This window comes from Harpegnathos saltator, unplaced genomic scaffold (genome assembly GCF_003227715.2).
Source record: "Harpegnathos saltator strain DR-91 unplaced genomic scaffold, Hsal_v8.6 scaffold265, whole genome shotgun sequence".
Taxonomy (NCBI): domain Eukaryota; kingdom Metazoa; phylum Arthropoda; class Insecta; order Hymenoptera; family Formicidae; genus Harpegnathos; species Harpegnathos saltator.
Genome location: NW_020230056.1, coordinates 515,872 through 535,708, shown reverse-complemented (window position 1 = coordinate 535,708; position 19,837 = coordinate 515,872). Strand labels below are relative to the sequence as shown.

Genomic DNA, 19,837 nt, shown 5'->3' with positions numbered 1-19,837 from the left:
CCTCATTCCATTGATTGGATATAACTTAAAAACCGGACATATGACGTCCGGTTTGACTTATTAACCGGACACTGGACAAGACTTCTGAAAATCTGACAGTCCGGGTCAAAACCGGGCAGTCGGCAACCTTATTCCGGATAGTGCGACGAGGCAAATCGTCTGCATCGTGTGTATGCAGGATGTGTGCTAAAGGTCAGGGTCAAACTTATATTGTGTGTTAATCTTTTGTGTGGTACGGGCAAGTACTCACAATCTTTTCCTTTTTCATTTTCACGATGTACCGTTTACAATTTGATGAAAACATGATTAACATTAAAATATGAAATAAACATGATTTCATATTTTCTTAATATATTAATACTTATTTTATATGCTTCCCATGGTTCTTATATCCGATTATTCTCATTTTTAATTATTTATAAACAAATAAAGTTGGAAAAAGCGATCCAAAAAAATTTAATTTCTTGAAAAATATTTAAGATTAGAGACTGAACATTTTATTGAATATCCTTCACGCGTCGAAATATAATATATATTTTATTCACAATTTTTCGCATGCTACATTTTTTTAATACACGAATTGCTTGAATGAATTTTGTAAATCTCATATGAAATTCGTAATTAATGATCTGAGAAACCTTTATATCGTGTATCTGATTTGCATTTACTCAGACTTACATTAATTTACATCTATTTTGCAACCGTATTGGATCGGCCATTTTGAATTTTTGAAATTTAATTTCAGACTTGTAATTATCAATTCAAAAAACATAGAAATCCGTCAGATAGGAAAAATGTGCCACATAAGGATTAATAAGGTTAACTAGGTGAAAAAAATTTATATAAACTAATAACCGAAAATGTTTTGTTAAAAAATTATAATTCGAAGATTTACGCATGAAATTATTTTCTATAACTCGTTGTAAGAAATTGCTGATTCGGAGTTCATACGTCTTGATGTATATAGGGATTTTATCAGTTGTTACAATAGTTACAATAAATGTTCAAAGATCCTTCCTTCTGCAAGAATACAGACTTCCATCCGTCGAACTAATGACCGTTGATTCCCCTCAAGAAAATATTCCTACTGTGATAGAAATAGCAATGATTATGATTTTGAACATACTCGTCTAAAGCGCGTCTTCTATTTCTGCCAGATTCTCGTAAACCGAGAAGAAATAGAAGTCAAGAGGCGTTAAAACTGATAGAGGACAGTTCTGCTTATAAATCTTTGGATTTTTATAGCTTTCTAATAATCAGTGTAATAAAGCATTTTCGGACCTTTTATTTAAACTTTTTTCTCCTACATCATCTCATTAGCACGTTTCATAAGTTTAGCCTCGATCTTGCAAACGCCCTGTATGTATAATGTAGTAAAAAAAAACCTATAAAAAATCTATTTCTCGCTTCCCCTTCTACTAACTTTCTTTCGAAATTACTTCTATTCTTCGGGCGAAGTAATAATCCGGCTACATCCTGCGCGCTGATAATCTGCGACTTTTTTAACCGCGGAGAGAAGCTGGGTGGAATGGGAAAGAAGAGAGAGGGAGAGGGGAAAGTTAGCCTTCTAACTCGCCTCTCAAATGTACTTTACATGACGCCGTCGCTCGATGCGAATTGCCTGCCATAAAGCCGATTGTGGCATCGAGACCGACATTCTGTGCGGATACGACGACGAAATCTTTCCGCTCGTGTAATGACGTTATTCGCTACGAGCTCTGATCTCGAACGAATCGCAAACTTCCTACCCCGATAAAGGACTTTCGCCAGCGCGACGGCGGTCTTCTCTTGGAGTCGCTTCGCACTTCGATGGTTTGATCCGTGGGAGCGCATCATGATCTCATTATATGAATAGCGCGTAATAGGGGAAATGACGCAGGTTCGTCCGCGAGATCTGTCATGGTCGAACGAGAGGTTGATCATCAAACTTTGAGAGAAAGTTTGTGCTCGTTTGAGCTCAAGTGTGAGCTCGAGAAGAGTGCAAATTTATACGAATGCCATCGGGTTAGAAAATATCCACTTTCCATTAGGAGTAGTACTATTCAACTTTAAAGCTTCGAACTCTCTGCCTACTCGAAGATTCGAGATATCGAAGCTCCTAATAAAACTAATTTCGTACTCAATCGTACATATTTTCGAATTCCCGAAATATCCGACGTTCGAGTGTTCGCGAATATTCATACACGGTAAATATATATCGCATTCAAGTAAGTGTTGCTTGTTTCAAGTACCTCATAAGTTTATGGCAAGTGGCATTCATTTTAAATATCCGCCTAAAGTATCTCGGAAGAAATGTGTCATTCGAAAATATGTTTCAAACAAAAGTCTATACAAAGTCAAAGTTAAGCCACTCTATTTCATCACCTTCTTAAAAGAGAGCATCTTTTAATCTGAAATATTTTGAGGTGAGCGTTTGAAATAATTCTATATATCCGCAAATCTGTCATAAATTCATCACAACTACCAAATGTATTCAAAATGTATTTTGAATTTCAGTAAATTTAGCATTTCGAACAAACCTGTGCTAAAAATTAAAATTAAAAAATTCAAATCGCTTTTCTCCTGCATAGATTTTATGTTTTATAATATGCTTGAAAAGAGAATAAATTAAGTTTTTTCTAAAATTCGTGATGAATATATTTTAAAAATCATTGAAAGAATACTCGTTGTTGAGGATAATCATTATACAGAAAAAGGGAAATAAATTGAATAATTTTCTCAACGACAAAGTGGCATTTTCTTCTTTACACGAATTTGCAATTTCATTATCTGAATCGCCTCGAAGCTTTAGAAATTTGAAGTTCCGCGGAACTCTCGGCAGAAACTTCGTCAGAAAGAAGAAGCTTTAGCTATCATTTATAGTCATCTTTTTCACGAGTTTACGTCGAAGGAGAAGACCGTGCAGCAGCAGGACTCGCGTGGCGAGCTCGTCAAGAAACGCATTGACGCGAAACGCATCAGCAGGATCAAGACGTCCCGTTCCCGCCGCGAATGAAATTCTCGCAGAAACGTCGGCACTTCGCTGGGACTTCGTGCTCGTCGACTCGAGTTTCCGCTCGACGACGGTTGCTCGACCTCGCCCAGGCCGACGAAGTTTAAATTGTTTTCGAAATAGCGGTGGCAGTCGCGAATTCCGCCGGCGCGCGCCGCGCCGCACTGACGAAGGTGGATGCGAGGACGAATATTTGATAACCGTCGACACTTATCCGACTGCAAAGTTATCGTGTAGTTCTAATTGACGCCTTTTTCGCTGTCGTGTTAATCAACGTAACTGTCACATAGCTAACGAAGCTAGCCTTTTTATTTGGAAACGACAAACGTCGTCGGTGTAATTGAAATTCACGTTGTTCGTGGCACAACCTTGTCTCTCTCTGTTTTTCACCTCCCCTCCTCCTCCTCTCTCTCTCTCTCTCTCTCTCTCTCTCTCTCTGCCTCTTTTTCTATTTTTCTATCCCGAAAAGATTATAGCAGGATTTGACATAATCAGACGCATCCGTTGAGGGAAATTGTTCTCTGCAGCGGACCGAAGCCGCGTATGTCAATGTGGACCGCCATTATGTCTGATCGAAGGCAAATATTTGCTGGTAGATAGCGAAATTACAAAGTGAGGACCGCGCGGACGGCCGATTTGCCTGATCACATCGCCATGTATTAACTATCCTTTTGTTCATAATGACGTAGTCGATAAATTTGCGGAGGCTGACTCCCGCCTCCTGATGGTTAACGGCAAGTGATGTCGCAATAGCCGACAAGTTATGCGGAAATTGCATTGTTAAATAACGTTACATGCTCCGGCGTCGGCGCAGCAGCCGAGACGCACACGGTCCGCATTGTGTTGCGCAAGGTGTTCCCTCCCTTCGCGAAAATGCTGCAAAATCAGCCGTGTCTTCCGCTCCATCCATGCTTATTAATTGACAAAGCAACACGAACACGAAGTTCCTCGAACAGCGTTACATCGATAAATTGCTCGAGAAACTCAACTTCACTTCGTGAATTTGTCGCAGGGAGCGCGACCGTTCGGCAGCCAACATGTCTCCAAGCATGTCTCGTGTATAGTCATGTGCATTAATTCGCGTTGCGAGAGCAGAAGCGTTGTTCCCCCACTCCAGCCATCATTCTCCGCATTAACTGTCGGAAGTCGGTCGGGTCTAGCGCGAAATTGTGAGATGAAGCCGTAAATCTGAACAATAGACGTCTCTAAGGCCAATTTGTGTTTCAAGAATATTGTAAAGAAGTTTCTACTAACAGACCGGCGCACGAGTCATCATGCTGAGGTGTTTCTTTACATTTCTAGACTCGGCCGGAGTGGGGGGAACAGTGCTTCTCCCCTCGCGGCAATTAATGCGCGTGACTGTACTTTGGCAATTTATCACGCCAGCCTAGTCCCTGAATAATAGCTGCGTTCAGAAAATACGACGATTGAGTATAGTCGATGTCATTATGATATTTCTCTAGAACATTATTTGCGATATTTTTTCAGAAATTATTGAAGCACTATTCAGTTTTGTTTTTTTTGTCATTAACGCAGGTTGATTTTAAAGAAGGTGAAACGTAATAAAATGATCTAAGAAACAAATCTTTGTTGTTAATTGCCAAGCTTAAAGATGTCGGCGACTATTTGAATTCGTTATCATCGGCAGTCCGTTTGTAATTATGACGTTCCAGCAGTTACTTTTAATTTCACTCGAGACTTATTATAATCGACATCGCTCAGAATTTACAGTAAAAATGTCTACAGGGTAAATGTAAAGTCATCGGTCGATTTATTCAAGAACAAAGTGAATGTAATTGTCAGAATTATCAGAGATATTATTAGTAATTGGAATATGTTCGCCTTAACATATATTATATTAAAATTAAACTAAACATAAATGAACAAATATAAATAAAATAAATATAAATAAATATAAATAAAATAAATAAAATATAAATAAAATTAAACACAAATAAAACATAAAATTAAGTAACATAAAAGTAAAATTAATAAACATAAAATATATACAAACAAAATTATAAAGTATAAACATAAAATTAAACTAAACATATACTAAACCAAACATACGAGTACATAAAACTGAACATATATTAAAAATAAGAAATTGTCGAGGTATGTAACCTTCTCCATATAATAACAACTGTTCACTTATTCGCTCATCTTTGTTAAACGATAAAGCAGCGAAAATACAGAAATTCCCGACTATCGTCTATCCGCTGATAAACAACTCGAGGAGCTTGATCCACCGCAGTGATTTCGCTTCGTCGAGCGGCGCGCGGGCGTGTTTGTCGCGAGGATCGCAGTTTCTACACTCGCCGCGCCGGCGCAGCTTCGAAATAACGACAACGGAGTAATACATCTCGGCATGTTGCCGCGCTATCAATATCGCGCGCCGTATCCGGCGAAAATGCGGGTCCTATCGCGTCGCGCGAGGTGCATCGAGAAAAAATAAGCGGCGAGATAAATCATCCGGGCCGAGCGAGCGAGCGGCTAGGCGGGCGGGAAGATACAGAGCGGCACGTCCGTCTCTCGAGGAAATTTACTACCAATATTTTTCTTCCCTCGCCGAAAACGACTGTCGAGGCCCGAATTCACGCGCCGTCTGCGCGCCTCCGTCTTCGTCTCCGGCGAAGGACGGAAGGCCGCGCGACTGTTACACATTTAACACCGCCACCGCCGCGATTCGCAATATCGAGCGAAACAACCCTCGTCCTGCTTCTTCACTACCCTCTCTGCTGAAGGGCAGATCTCGCTTGCCGGAATGCTGTTTCGCCGGCGGGGAGAAACTCGGCCCAGCGAGAAAGTGCGAGGAACTCCGCTCGCGAAGGGCTCACGGTCGTGCCCGCTGCAATTTCATCTTTGTTTACCAACTCCGTCGACTTCGCCGCCCCCGCGATTTCGACTTGCTCGCGACCGCGACGTGAGAATGCCGCTCGGGATTCTCCAAGTTCCGCGTCTGTTACGCGCATGTTTTATCGTGCCCTTCGGCTAATCTTTCGGACTGTTTATCGACGCGAATCTGATACCGGATTATTTTCGAGAGAATACGCGGCCGATGGCGAAGGGCAGGGACGGGGGCACAACCTGAGGCGTGGGACAGAAGGATCTGGTAGATTGTGTATCGAATTCCGCGAGCGGGCGAGTCGCGGGAGATTGGAAAAGTTGCCCCTCTTAACGGAGTCGATTCCGCGGGCGGACGGACGGCGCGATTGCGAAGCGGCAAAATATTTTATTGGAAACGAGAGAACACACACACGTCCCCTGCCGCCCCCCCCTCCCCGGCGCAAAAACCTTAGCCGGATGCGGGGCGAATTCGCCGCTGCGGTTCGTCCTTTCGCTTTTCGCGGTTTCGGCATGTAATGGCTTCGCCGCGGATTCATCTCGTTTCGTTTCTTGCCATCGGATCATTTTTGCGGTGCAGCTCTCTCGCGCGATTCTCTCCCGGATATGCAGGTTCCCTCGGCGCGTTTTCGTTTTTGCGTCATCGCGCCGGCTCCGCCCGCGCGATCATCGCCGAGGAATGCGACGAAGAAGCGAACTACTTGTGAAGCGGCGAATTACGCGCCGCTTTTTCGTCGCGGGAATTTGCCGCTCGCGCGCGCACGGAATATGCGCGCGTCAAAAGTCGCATCGGGTGCCGTATCGAATTGATGTGCTTTATCGGCCAAGCGCGACGATTGCCAACTTCGCCGGAAGAACTCGCACTGCGTAAAGTTCGCCTCGCGAAAAAGTGCCACGCGATACCAGTTCGATTACGTTAAATCTCGCGAGTGAGCCCATTTGTAGCGTGCGGGCACGAATACAGCCGCTTTCAATGTTTCATTTCGCTCGGTTTATTCCAACTTGCGAGCGACGCCACGCGGAGAAAGAAGATCGGTTGAATCAACGTGATATTGGACGAAATAAGCACGTTTCGGCCGAAGGGGACCGAGTTTCTGCTTCTTATGAGCTGAGTTCGACTCGTGAGCACGAGGAATCCGGCTCGAAGTTTCGGTTAAGGGGAGCAGGATTTCTGTTCTTCGACGGGGAATTTTTGAAGAAGCTGGTTCCTAAGAATCAGAGGCCCGGCTTGAAAAAGTCTCAGCCGGAGAATAATTTTTCAGCCATAATTCCTGGTTTTTATAAAACTAAATTTAGTTCAGGAAAACCAGAAGCTTTTTGCTTGAACAAGTCCCGCCGTTGGTGGAGAGCAATTCTTCGCTCTTGCCGACTGAGTTTAGTTCGTAAGAAACAGAAATTTTCGGTTCCCCTCAAGTCGAAACGTGCTTCGCTCGTTCATCGTTGACTCAACCTACCTTTCTCCTCCGTAGCGACGCCAAGGGAACGCTTCGTAGTAGAAAAAAATATGCAACACGAGTATCCTTCTCCTCGGCTGTTTTACATTCTTCTCCTTCTCTCCTTTCTCTCGATTTGACACGGTGTGTCGTACAAATGAACTTTCGCAAACAGACAGGTTTTAATACCTCGTCGAGGCAGCACCACAGCGAACCGCGTTACGAGACATCAGCCTCGATAAACTCGCTAGTTTATAAAGTTCTAACGAGGTTCTACGATGGTTCATCCCTCTAGGGAACCGAGAGTATAGCAGAAAAACAGAGAGAGAGAGAGAGAGAGAGAGAGAGAGAGAGAGCGAGAAAGAGGGAGAAGGAGAAAAAAGGAGAGAAAAAGAGAGAGCGCCTTCCTCTCTCCCTCAACTCGCGTTGGAAACTATCGAAGTTCAGCGAAAGACCTGCCGTGCGAATTTGCAGCAGGCAGTTAAAACGCTTTATTGCCCATATCAATTATGCCCTCTTTGCCTCTTTGTCTTTTTTAACTCGCCTCAAAATGCTGAAGATTCCATTCTCTTGCGGCTCATGGCGCAGGACTCGTTGATCGCTTCGATCAACGAGTCCTGCGCCATGAGTTGTTTCCATTATAACTCTCAACTTCAGCGATATTTTCGTTATTTTTACTTTATTATGAGAGTACAGAAAAAATATTCGCTTTGTAAATATTCGCTTTGAGGAAAGAAGCAGAAAAAGAAAGAACAACTCTGCCGTTTGTAGGAGCGACACCAAGGGAAGAAATTACATTTTTGCGAGACGATGATTTCACTGGATTCTAGGCGTACCTAGCGACATTTTTTAGCCAACATATCCACAGGAAGAAGAAAGGGCAGAAGAAAGATATGGCGGTGAATGTTTCAGTTGAAGGAAACGGAGTCTCTCTTTTTCCGTAACTAATTTAGTTTCACTCAAAAAGGAAAAATTTCAGAACAAGCGGAATCATCTAAATTTTCGAGGATTTTATTCTTATATATGGCTTCAAGAGAACTCCTCTAAAATTAAAAGGAAAATATTATAAACACATTATTCTTAAAGTTAGAGGAATTATGTTATATGTATAGTACAAATTTTATTGATTTTAATATAAATTTCCTCTCATACACAGATTAATCTTTTTCTAAAAGGATTTATTCTTACTGTACTTTTACTGTACTTTATTCTTACTAGTTATACAAGTTAATTTGAAAAAATTATTATAATATATAGCGAAAAGTAATAGATGTACTTCTGACTCCAGTTCTACATGAGTAGGCATGAATGAAATAAGATCATCGTAACAAATAAATTTCTAATCAGTATTGTTATGGACTTTATAGCTAACATACAAGATGATTATAACCAATTGTATGAAATGTAGTTAAAAGAAAAAATATATTATTCAACTTCTTGCAGTAGATTGTAAATTATATATTTGATCAAGTATGGGTAAATTATCTTCGTTGTATGTTTCAGCAACATACTTTTTTTAAAAAGGGTTCTAAATATTCTGGCACATGAGCATATGGTTATTTTTCGTTCATGTCTGGATCATATAGATCATGACTGAACAAAAGAAGCCGATATTCAAATCATATTCCTCTTCATATAAGAGGAAAATTAATTGATATAAGAGAAAATTCTCTTATTTAAATAAGAGGAAAATAATTAGAATAATATCTAATAAATCTTAGATGAATAGTTCAGTTTAATCGCTTTATCGAAAAAGAAATCCTTTTTCTGTAAAAGGTTTCGCTTAGAATATGAGACTGTGGGGAAAATCACTTTACAAATAGAATACTTTTTGGACGGATCGTAATAATCAGAAATGCTATTTCCTTGTCCGTCCGTTTATCATCATTTCAATTTAATCGGCATTTTCTCTCCGTGCGGCCAATTAATGTTCGTCGGTCGGTTCGCATCAGTGTTAAAAATCACTCGGAAATCAGTCGAGCGCGCCTGAACGCGCACAAAGAAAATCCAACGACTCAGTTCGAGAGGTCGTAATTTATCAGACGCGCTCTAGCGAGTAAAATTCGAGGACACGCTGGCTTCAACTTTCGCGATCTCCGGCGTAAGCGAACGAATTTAATTCGCCACCGAATAGACGAATCTTCGATGACCTTCGTTTAGCGTCTCATCTGGAATCGGCGGCAGATGCTTGCACGTGCGATACGAGCGCGAGACGTCTCCTCGTAAATCTCCGATTTTATGAACGTGCATTATACTCGCCAGCGGAAAAGCCCGGTCGGACCTGCGTGTCGGAAAAGCGCAGTAAAACTTTTCGCGCGACTTTCGCATCATCGAAACTCGACAGAACTCGCGGAAACGAGCCGGCGCGATCGCTCGCTCGCACAGAGGCGGAACAGAGGGAATACTAAGGGACGGAAAGGTCCGAGTTCTCTCGGCGACCCGGCGCGTTTACGAGGCGCGATTAAGCGTTTTATGGATCCTATCAATTTTCGAGTCGCACGTTTCGCCTTGGGGAATTAGTTCGGTCGCGCTGAGAAGCCGACGACTGGCTGGTCGGACTTGAGCGCGCGCCGTTGCCGCGGTCGCAAATTATTTTCGCCGCCGCCAACGACGACAACGACGACTCCGAAGAATCGAGTTTGCTTTTTCGTTAATCTTCGCTCATGAGGGGAGGGTCCCTCCAGTCCGAACAATAAAGCCGAAATGTTCGTGAATTACGTGTAAAGCACCGCTTTATTGCTCTAATGAAATCTCGTCGGCATACTGGCGTTGGTTCCCGCTTGCCTCGTTGTTTGCTTAATTGGATCGAGGAGGACGCATTTTTCGATGGAAATGTTTGTAGGTGCCGATTTTTACGTTTTCAAGCGAATGAGAGTGAATGTGGCGATGGGAGCTCTCTCGTTGCTGGATATTTCACATTTCGAGCGATTGAAACCAACCGCGGGCAGTTGAGATTCATCGGCGGTGCGAAACGCGCGTGCCGACGAGTTTCTCACAATGCACGCGTTCAGTCGGATTAGTAGGCGATTTTTGTGGCAAATCGACTAATTAATATTAGTCGATTTGCCATAAACTGATCCGACTGAACGCGTCATTATCGATTATCGAACGCGTATTATCAATTATGATAATAATGTTTTTCTCCCCTGTCATTCAGTATTGCCGTTGATTAGAATGTATATAATTTTTTTTTAACATTCGTATTCTACATTTAATTCAAACTGTCACGTCGCAGGTATCCAAAGCTAAAGTTATCGTTCAATCGCCATATTCGTTGTGCTGGATAAAGCATAATGGCTCGTAGCGGCCGCTCGTTTCGAAAAATAATTCGTTATTGTTATTTAGGAAATAACGAATCATTACAATTTCCACGACTTTTTTTTCATTGAATTCCGAATATCTCCTTATTGCGATTGTTACACTATTTCCCATTTACACGCCTGTCCTACACTATAAGAAATGATGTGTTAAATTTAACATATTTCATGTATCTCAAATCATCCACTCTCATTTATGTGTTAATTTAACATACAGCAAATATGTTAAAAAATGACACACATAATAATGTAAAAAATTAACACAAAAATTTAACATTTGAATGCCGTCAAGAATCACAGTTTGTGTTAAATTGACATACAATGAATGTTACTTCAACGTTCATTGTATTTTCAACATTTGGGAAAAGTAATGAGGAAAGTAACACATTTTAGATGTTGACTTCAATATATAAAATATATCATAGCAATAATTCATGCATTTACATATAAATTGTGTTATTTTAGTACTTGGAAATGTCATTTTAACACTTGAAAATAGATAATCTTAATTTAACACAAGAAAGCCTAGATAACACAACAACGATATGTTAAATTTACACACGACTGTGTAAAAATTTAACACAAAACTTTCTACACACAAATAATTTTAACAAAAGTACGAAATGTTTTTAACTGTGTACATAAAACAGCGACAGCAGTGACGATTGTATCCTTTAGTGTCATTACATTTTCCGTTAACGAAAGAGAGAGAGAGAGAGAGAGAGAGAGAGAGAGAGAAAGAGAGACAGAGAGAAAAGAAAGAATAACACGAGTTAGCAACTCGTTGCTGAAAGGAAGTGATTTGTAACGGTAATAGCGTTATGCGAGACCGTAACGAGTTACTCGCCAGCCGTGCGAATATACAGCGGCTGGGCTCTTACAGACTCGTTTGTTTCCATCCATCCGAATGAATTTTTGAACCTCGAGCGATTTATCGCTTGTTCGCTCCTCGCTCCGCTCGTCGCGCATTCATAGTCTCGCCGTCCGCGTTGTTTCCCGATAATGACGGGCGGCGGATACTAACTCCTCGTGCTACTTTCAGTTGGCGATCAAATATTATTTGTGTGTCGCAGGTGTCGCGCATGGCATTAGATGTTACAAATGCGGACAGTACAACGAGGGGGTCGGCAGCATTACACCGTGCATCAATTACACCGCACACATGCTGATGGAATGTCCATCCTCGGACGAATGGTGCATTGTAAGTACGCAGCTGCTATTATTATTATTATTATTATTTCCTGCGCGAAGCCAGCATGAACTGAGGAAAATAAACCAAGCGAATAGCTTTCCTCGGCAGAATGATATTTCCTTTCTTCCACAAACGTGGGAAACTAAATGCGTTAACGAAATCGTGTACTTGGAGAGATTTGCGGTTAGATTTTACTTTCAGTGTTAAAACTGGCGAGTAAAAACGGAGTCTGTAAAATGAGGATCCCGAGTAAAAAATTGTTAAGGCCATCCTCATGAAGCCCCGATAAGGCTGAAAATAGGGTGTCCTAAAAAGGGATCCCTCATTATTATCATATCAGGCCCTCAGATGGATCTTTTAGGATTTTGCAAAATAAGGCTTTGGTAGGAAAAGCTGAGAAGGGTCTTAAAACGATTTTTTAGGAATGCCTTAGATCTAATAAATAATGCTTTGATAGAGAAAGCTGAGAAGGGCCTTAGAAGGATTTTTTAGGGATGCCTTGGATTTTGCGAAATAATGTTTTAACATGGAAAACTGATGTGGATCCTTAGAAGGATCTTTTAAAAATGCTTTAGATATACAAAATCAAGTTTTGTTATAGAAAATTAATAACATCTGAAACGTGTAATAAAATTGTCATAGTTTAGTATTGTTTTAGTAGGTATGCTCTATCTGCTTTTTTTAAAGACTTTTTAATTATACCGCAATTAAAAACAGATTTTATTAGTTTTATTAGTTGCCATATTCATTAATTTTCCAAAGATCTTTTTAATATTGTCTTCGTTTTAAAATGCAGCAGACTTTAATAAAAACAATAGCAGGATTTTTATGTATAAAGAATACTATAAGAATACTTTTATTGTAAAGTATGCTATATTTTTAAAATAAAAAATTCTTATTGTATAATAGAAAAGTTATAAAGAAATAAAGAAATTACAGCCTAAATTTCTCGGAATGAAAAGAACGAATATTTTTATTCAAGCAATAATGGAAATATTTCTTTATAAGGCCCTATTCATATTACCTTATAAGGCCCTTATAATATTGCCTTATAAGGACCCGTTAAACCATTTATTACACATCTTGTAGGGCTCTTGTCTTTCTATCCCTACTAGGGCCCGATTAATGTTAGGGAAAAATAATCGGGCCTTTATCAGAGCTCTATTAATTTTTCTACTCGAGATGTTCTTTACTGGTTCAATCGCAGAAACAATTACTGATTTACTCCAAGAAAGACCTACAAAAATTGCTCTTCATGCTTACATAATTAGATTTTCATCCGAAAGCCTTGCAATCACGTTTATTTGAGTAGGAATAAAACTTATATCCGAACGTATCGCGCATTTTGCGCGGTAAATTTGGTCGCGACGTGTAAATCATCCTCGTCCGACATTGTTTGCACTCTCCTGCTGGCCAGAAGAGGAAGATTTGCCGAACACGCGCGCGCACGAGAGAGAGAGAGAGAGAGAGAGAGAGAGAGAGAGGCCCGAGTGGAAAAGATAAATATTTCTTTTGCATATAAGCGTCGATGCGGCGCCAACGATCTCTTGACACCCTTCCAAAATCGGCTATAACGAACGACGTTATTTACCTCTCGGCGGACTCGCGCGCCGATGTCGGATTTATGAGATGAGTCCGCGCAAATTGGTTCCCGAGTCTTCTGCAAGCTTGCATTCGCTCATCCGCCGGGAAAGCTTCGGCGACTTCTACCTCGCGACCATCACGACGAAGTTTCTCTCTCGGCAGACGTCCCTCGAATTTAAAAGAAATAACGAAAGCGCGCTCCAACGGGGATCCACTGGATCCGAATGCAGCTGCAAATATACGAAAATAACCCTCTCATCCAGCCTCTTTCCATCCTCACTGTATCTCTCTCTCTCTCTCTCTCTCTCTCTCTCTCTCTCTCTCTCTCTCTCTCTCTCTCTCTCTCTCTCTCTCTCTTTCGCGTAACTCGCGCAAATCCGAGTATCAGATTTTTCAAGCGCCTGGGCGGCGAGCCCAGACTTGAGGATACTTGGAACGCGCGGCGAAATAAATGCCCGGCGCGCGGTCGAGACGTGGATTAAATTTACGCGCGTAATAAAATCTCACGGAACCTCCCGAATTCGCTTGGAGCGCTCCGCGGAGTTGGGAATCAAGGTGGAGCGGAAGCCGATGACGGTCCGTTTGTGGCGCGACAATGGGAGAAACGATTGGAAACCCGATCTCGTCGGGACGAGACGGCACGAAGCTCTCCGGATCTCGCCCTTTCCGATCCCTCCCCCCCCTCTCGCCCCCTTGCTCTCTCTTTCTTTCACTCTCCTCCTCGCTCTGCGAGGATGGCTCCATGAATTTCCGAGTTTACATCCACCGTCTTAATAAAACGGTACGATCTAATCAGCATAATGACAGAGACTCCTTTCCCCCGTCGCTTTGTCGAGCGGAGCGAGTTGGCGCGGGAGAACCCTCACTCGCGACGGAACCACCCTCGGCCTTCTTTCCGCCCCTGACTCTCAAAAGGACAATCAGTATATTCCTCGCTGAAATGCCGTGCTTGTAACTGGTGGTCCCGTTACAAGTATAACGCCGCAGTCGGTAAAATCTCGCTGAAAGGATCAATTCATGGTAGTGACTATTTTCCTGTTATTCCTGTTATTCATGCGCCTTGCCATCGCGTACAGGCCGCATGAGAGGCTTGATTTCCATCGTCGCGAGTGCTGGCAGTTGTATCCGGTATAACAAATTCGTGTACCGCAGATTCCGCGACGAAGTCGTCCACCCGTCCGCCGTGCTCGACGACGAGCGAGATGTGAGACGAAATGAGTGCATCTTCGTTGAAAATCGGCGAATTATCGGTGAAATAGTTCTTCCCCTGATTCAGTCAGGAAAGCTTTTACTTCCGACCTTCCGCTAACCAAAGGTAGCCTGCGCAAACGTGAACGTGCATTTCATCACCGATGTTGCATCGTTTACCACGGATACTGACCGTAACACAGTTTGAAGTCATATTTCTCACATAAGTTTCTCATGTTCTCTCAGCTAAGTTTAGAGCGCGCAATTATCACCAATAACGTTTTCCTCAAGAGGATGCCAGAGTGGCTGTCGGACTTTTAAAGTACCGACGAGGTAGAGGCGATTGCGCAAACGTTGTGTTAAATGAGCATCTCTTCTTAACACGATCCAGTTACATTGTCCATGTTTCTTATATTTAAATCTTGTATAAACGCTTGCTGCTTTGATCTACTCTACTTAGAAGAAAACCTAACCTAACTACGCATATACGGATATTTTGCGAATTTTTTTTCTATTCGCTGAAATTCTCTGAATTCAGTCGTAAAGGTGCAACAGTTCTTCGGAGTATTTCTGAGCGGAACAAACACTTTTCATATATACTATACAAAGTGTCTGAGAAATTTTGGACCAATTTGTACAGGTAGAACAGGTGAAATTAAACAATAAAGTCATATAAATTTTTCCAGAAATCGCAATAGTTATTAATTAACCACGTTTTAATTAATAACTCAATAATTATTACGATTCTTGAAAAATTTTGTATGGTTTTATTGTTCAATTTCTGTTCTACTTGTACAAATTGGTTGCTCCAAAATTTCTCAGACACCCTGTATATACACAGAGTGTATAAAAAGAAAGATTCAAGACTTTAAGGATAGATGGTACTCACAAAATGGAGGAAAAAATCCTAAAGAACAATTAATATTGTCGGATTTGTGAACGATTATTTATTTTAATGAAAGCAAGTGATTAACTCGCTTCTGGAGCATACAAAGTTTGCAGAAAATTTTCTACATGTCCTCCTCTTATTTATACACATGCTTTACATCTTCGTACCATATTGCAAATCGAATTGCAAGCTCTTTCAAAAATTCCTCCCTTTGTTCTGACTATTTGCCAGACATTTTGTATTCTCTGATGTAATTCGTTTATCATTTAAATAAGCTCTTCGGTGAAAGATGGATTGGACGGTACCCCATAGTCTCCTCGCTTTCCTGATTTAAATCCCCTGAACTTTCTTTCAAGAAAATTTTTTAAGAGCATGGGGTGGCATCTTCACCGATAAATGACATAGAAGAATTACACCAATGCTAGTCAAAATGCTAGTCAAAAAAGCCAAATAGAACAAAGCCGGGAATGTTTGAAAGAGTTCTATGCAATTCTATGAAGATATGAAGCGTATGTAGAAATAAGAAGAGAACATGTAGAAAATCTTCTGTAGAAGAGAGTAGGTCACTTACTTTAATTAAAATAAATAATTGTTTATAACTCCGACAATATTAATTTTTCGACCCATGTTTATTAAGATTTTGAGTGACATTTGTCTTTAAAGTCTCGAACCCTTTTCTTGAACACTCTGTATATACGAGTTGCGAGATTTTTATATCAGGCGAGTCTTTACACTGAGACTGCTCGAGATGACAAGTTTGAAATCTTTTCTCCTTTTCATCACATATTGAACAAATGAATGATTTCATTTTCGCGCGTCCTGTCATTGCATAAAAGCATTTGTAATCTTGTAACTTGTTAATTAGTAATTTTGTGGCATTAACACGACATGCATTTTGCAGAAAGGAAACAGTATTCTATCTGTACAGTTTCTAAATATGACAACTTTTTAAAAAAGCGAAAAAGAGTCGTTGATGATGCACCTTAGGAGAGTACAACGTGCGCTGTCCGTTGCTCGTTCTTCTTTGCCTCGGCTCGCCCGTAACGTGCTCTTTCCACTTTTCATCTCGAGGGCGAGCGGGAATTCGCGCGCAGCTACGTGTAAATGGAATAATATAAAGAACGAAGAGGCGGGGAATTCACGAGATTCGACACTCGTTCACAGACTTCATCAGGGAATTAATTACTTCCTGCCTCCCAAACACACACACTCTCTCTCTCTCTCTCTCTCTCTCTCTCTCTCTCTTTTCTCAATTTACTATCATTTCACTATCATGTTACTATCATTTTGTAAACATATTTACACGAATTCCCCGTGGGCACCCTCTGTGCACGTGCGTGCAGAGCTGCGGGAATCTCGAGTTATCACGAGATCCCGCGATCATCCCTCGTCACGATTGATTCCGATCTCCGCCCCCATTGTCCGTTATATCACGTCCGTAAGCTCTCGCTCGGTCGACGATCGGACGAATGAAGCGCGAAGGAACGATAGGAACGCGTGTCTTCGTTCGATCACGGTCAGCGACGGTAACCGCGGCCGTTGTCGGGCCGTCGTCGTATTCACACCAGCCGCGCTTCTCCCCCCCCCCACCCTTCGGTATTATTTTCTCCGACGTATTGAATTTGGATGTCCCTGCCTCCTGCTCCTCCTGACCCTCTTCCACTTCCTTTCCGCCGTGCTCTCTTTCTCCCGTCCGAGCACGTCGGCCGATCGCCTGTAATTAAATGCTCGTCGTGCATGCGATAGCGCCGAGCCGGCCGAAGTCTCCTCGATTTCGAGGTAACCGACAGTTCCCGGCGCCCGCGCCGCGCCGGGGCGGCTCGATGCCTCGGGCCGAGGTGCATTCACTGCAGGCACTGCATTATTACGCGCGCTCGCGTCGCTGCCCCTTAGCGCACCGTCGGCTATTCCGATTTGGCCTTCAAATTAGTGCCAATTGCATATATCACGACGTATTAATTAACATTTGGTCATGTTATCGGCTGTGACAGGTCCCTCCTAAGGGAGCCGTCTCTCCCTCTCCTCCCCCCTCCTCACTTTCTCTCTCTCTCTCTCTCTCTCTCTTTCGGTTTTTGTCGCCCCGTCCCCGCCGGAAATACGCAGAATCGGTTACGAGCTTCGCCATAATGACTAAACTTTTGGCACATTTAACGCTTTGAACGCGATCCAGTTACTTGATTCATCGCGCCTTCAAAAACCGTCAGCCGACGGCTTGCCATTAACGCGCAATCGGTGGGCGATTATCTCGGATAGTCGGGGGGTGAGCGATGGGGGAGGAGGCCGGTATATCGGAAACAAATTCGATGGGGGTATCGCGCGGACGACGACGAGAGTTCGAGCGCATCTTCGGCGCTCCAATGTGAAAACAATAGCGAGAACCGTCCGACCCTCCCCATCTCCCTTCCCCCGCGGGTCGATTTGGTGACCCGCCCCGTCGACTTTCAATCTCCACAGCCCGTCTTCGTTAAGAACCTTATTAATATTCGGGACGTTTCGCCCGATCTCCAAGAAGTTATCTCGTTATCTCGCGCGCACGCGCCGGCAAAATCGTTGTATTCGAGGATTTAAGGAACAATTTCACTCGCGTATTTGTGACAACGAAAGTGTCGTTAGTGCGCGAACGCTGCCCGATTCTTTCAATTTCCCGCGAGCTCGCCAGCCAGACGCCATCCTCCGTATGTCGTAAAAATAATCTTGTTTTAAATAACAGACGACGCGTTCGCGTTTGCAGCCGTCGTTACTTATTAACGCCCCGGCCACCTTTCTCAGGCTCCTCAGGGACGCACGCGCGATTATGAGAATATTTTATTACGCAAAGAGCCTTGACAACGAGCCGCCCGAGAATGCATCTAGAAACGATTCCTTCTCGCAGCTGCTTTTCCCGACTCGACGAATCGGAACGGACAAGTCTGAAATTATTTTTAACACATTAGCGCATCAGCGGCCAATATTCTACTTATACGACAACTTTCTTAATAAATGAAATTACTCTTGATTAGTACACATATATAAATTTATTTCTTCGTCTTCAGCATAATTTTGATTATGTTAAGAATAAAAAATATAGTTTAATTTGCAATTATATCCATAACTTCCATATCTCCAATAAAAATAATTCCGATACTAATCTAAGAAAATAAACAGATAGATTCTTTAATCGAAAATATTCGTGAAATAATTGTGATGTTTAAGATAGATTGATTTATAAGTGCAGTCATTGGCAGAAATATGACAACAATTTTATTTCGACAAAAACTTCAGAACGCATACGATATTTCCTAAGAAAACTTATCTTCTGAGAATTATTAATAAATAAATCCTATTACCGAATAAATATGCGCTGCGAAACCAATCCTTCTCGCAGCTGCTTTTCCCGATTCGACGAGTCGGACCGGACAAGTCTGAAATTATTAATTTGTATCGTCGCGAGCGATAATATATTTCTCCGCTTATAACGCCATCGGGAATATATTTGACCTACAATCGCCTTTCTCTCTGCTTTACTCCCTCTCTCCTTCTTCTCGTAAGTAGAACATCGAAATGGTCGGACGTGTATTCGCAGAACGTCGCGTGAAACGCGATCGCTCGGCATTTCTCGATCACAAACATCTGTGTGACGATAATTTCTGGATTTTCTCTTTCCCGTCTACTTTTCTCTCTCCTCCTTCTCCAAGGACCTCCTGGCGTCGCAAGGAGCTAACGAAAGTACCGAAAATAAATTCACGCCGCTGATTGCGCGCGAAGAAAGAGTGAGGGATCGAATCGGTGATGGGGGAAAGGGCGTTGGTGGCTTTTCCGAGAGTGGTTGCTCTCTTTATCTGTCCATTCGGCGGCACACTTTTTTGTCACGTGCGATTCGACGCGCTCGTCTCGCATCTGCATAGAGATTGGATGGCGATATATCTCGGTTAGGGTGCGAAAGCTTAATATTCGTCCAGCAACGGAGAGATTCGCTGGATCGGATGAAACGGGCGATACCAGTTAACGTGCGCGATTTTTCGCGCACACCCCCTCCCAGCGATAAAACGCTATCTTTATTGTTCTCGATCAAAGGTGACGGCGAACGTGGGATATCTCGGCCAAGTCTCGGGGTTGAATTTACGGCCGGCCGATCCAGCCGACTGATTTAAGGCCGCGGTCATTTACGACTTTCTTTATCATGCTGCGCGCTGCCGCCGTCTCGTAATTGTAGTGTTTCGATACCCGCTATATGAGCGCGATATGAGCGGCGAGATAAGAGCAGGTTAGTGCATCCTTGTCGCGCTCCATCGTGAATTCTCTTGCGGACCGGCGAGGTTCGCGAGAGACATCGGGCAGCGTGTTATCTCACTGCTCAACTCGCCTCGTTTTTTCCACTTTGGCGACTAGACACTGCAGAAGTGTGCTTCGCCGTTAATC

At 42.5% G+C, this 19,837-nt stretch overlaps 1 protein-coding gene across 1 annotated transcript in view; it reads left to right on the top strand.

The window, feature by feature from the left end:
* LOC109504008 (lymphocyte antigen 6C2) overlaps positions 1-19,837 on the top strand; it is a 173,241-nt gene that overhangs the window by 94,516 nt on the left and 58,888 nt on the right. Inside the window, exon 3 of the mRNA XM_025299335.1 lies at positions 11,660-11,787. Within this exon, the coding sequence (XP_025155120.1) occupies positions 11,660-11,787 (128 nt within the window). The remainder of the gene's footprint in view (positions 1-11,659; positions 11,788-19,837) is intronic.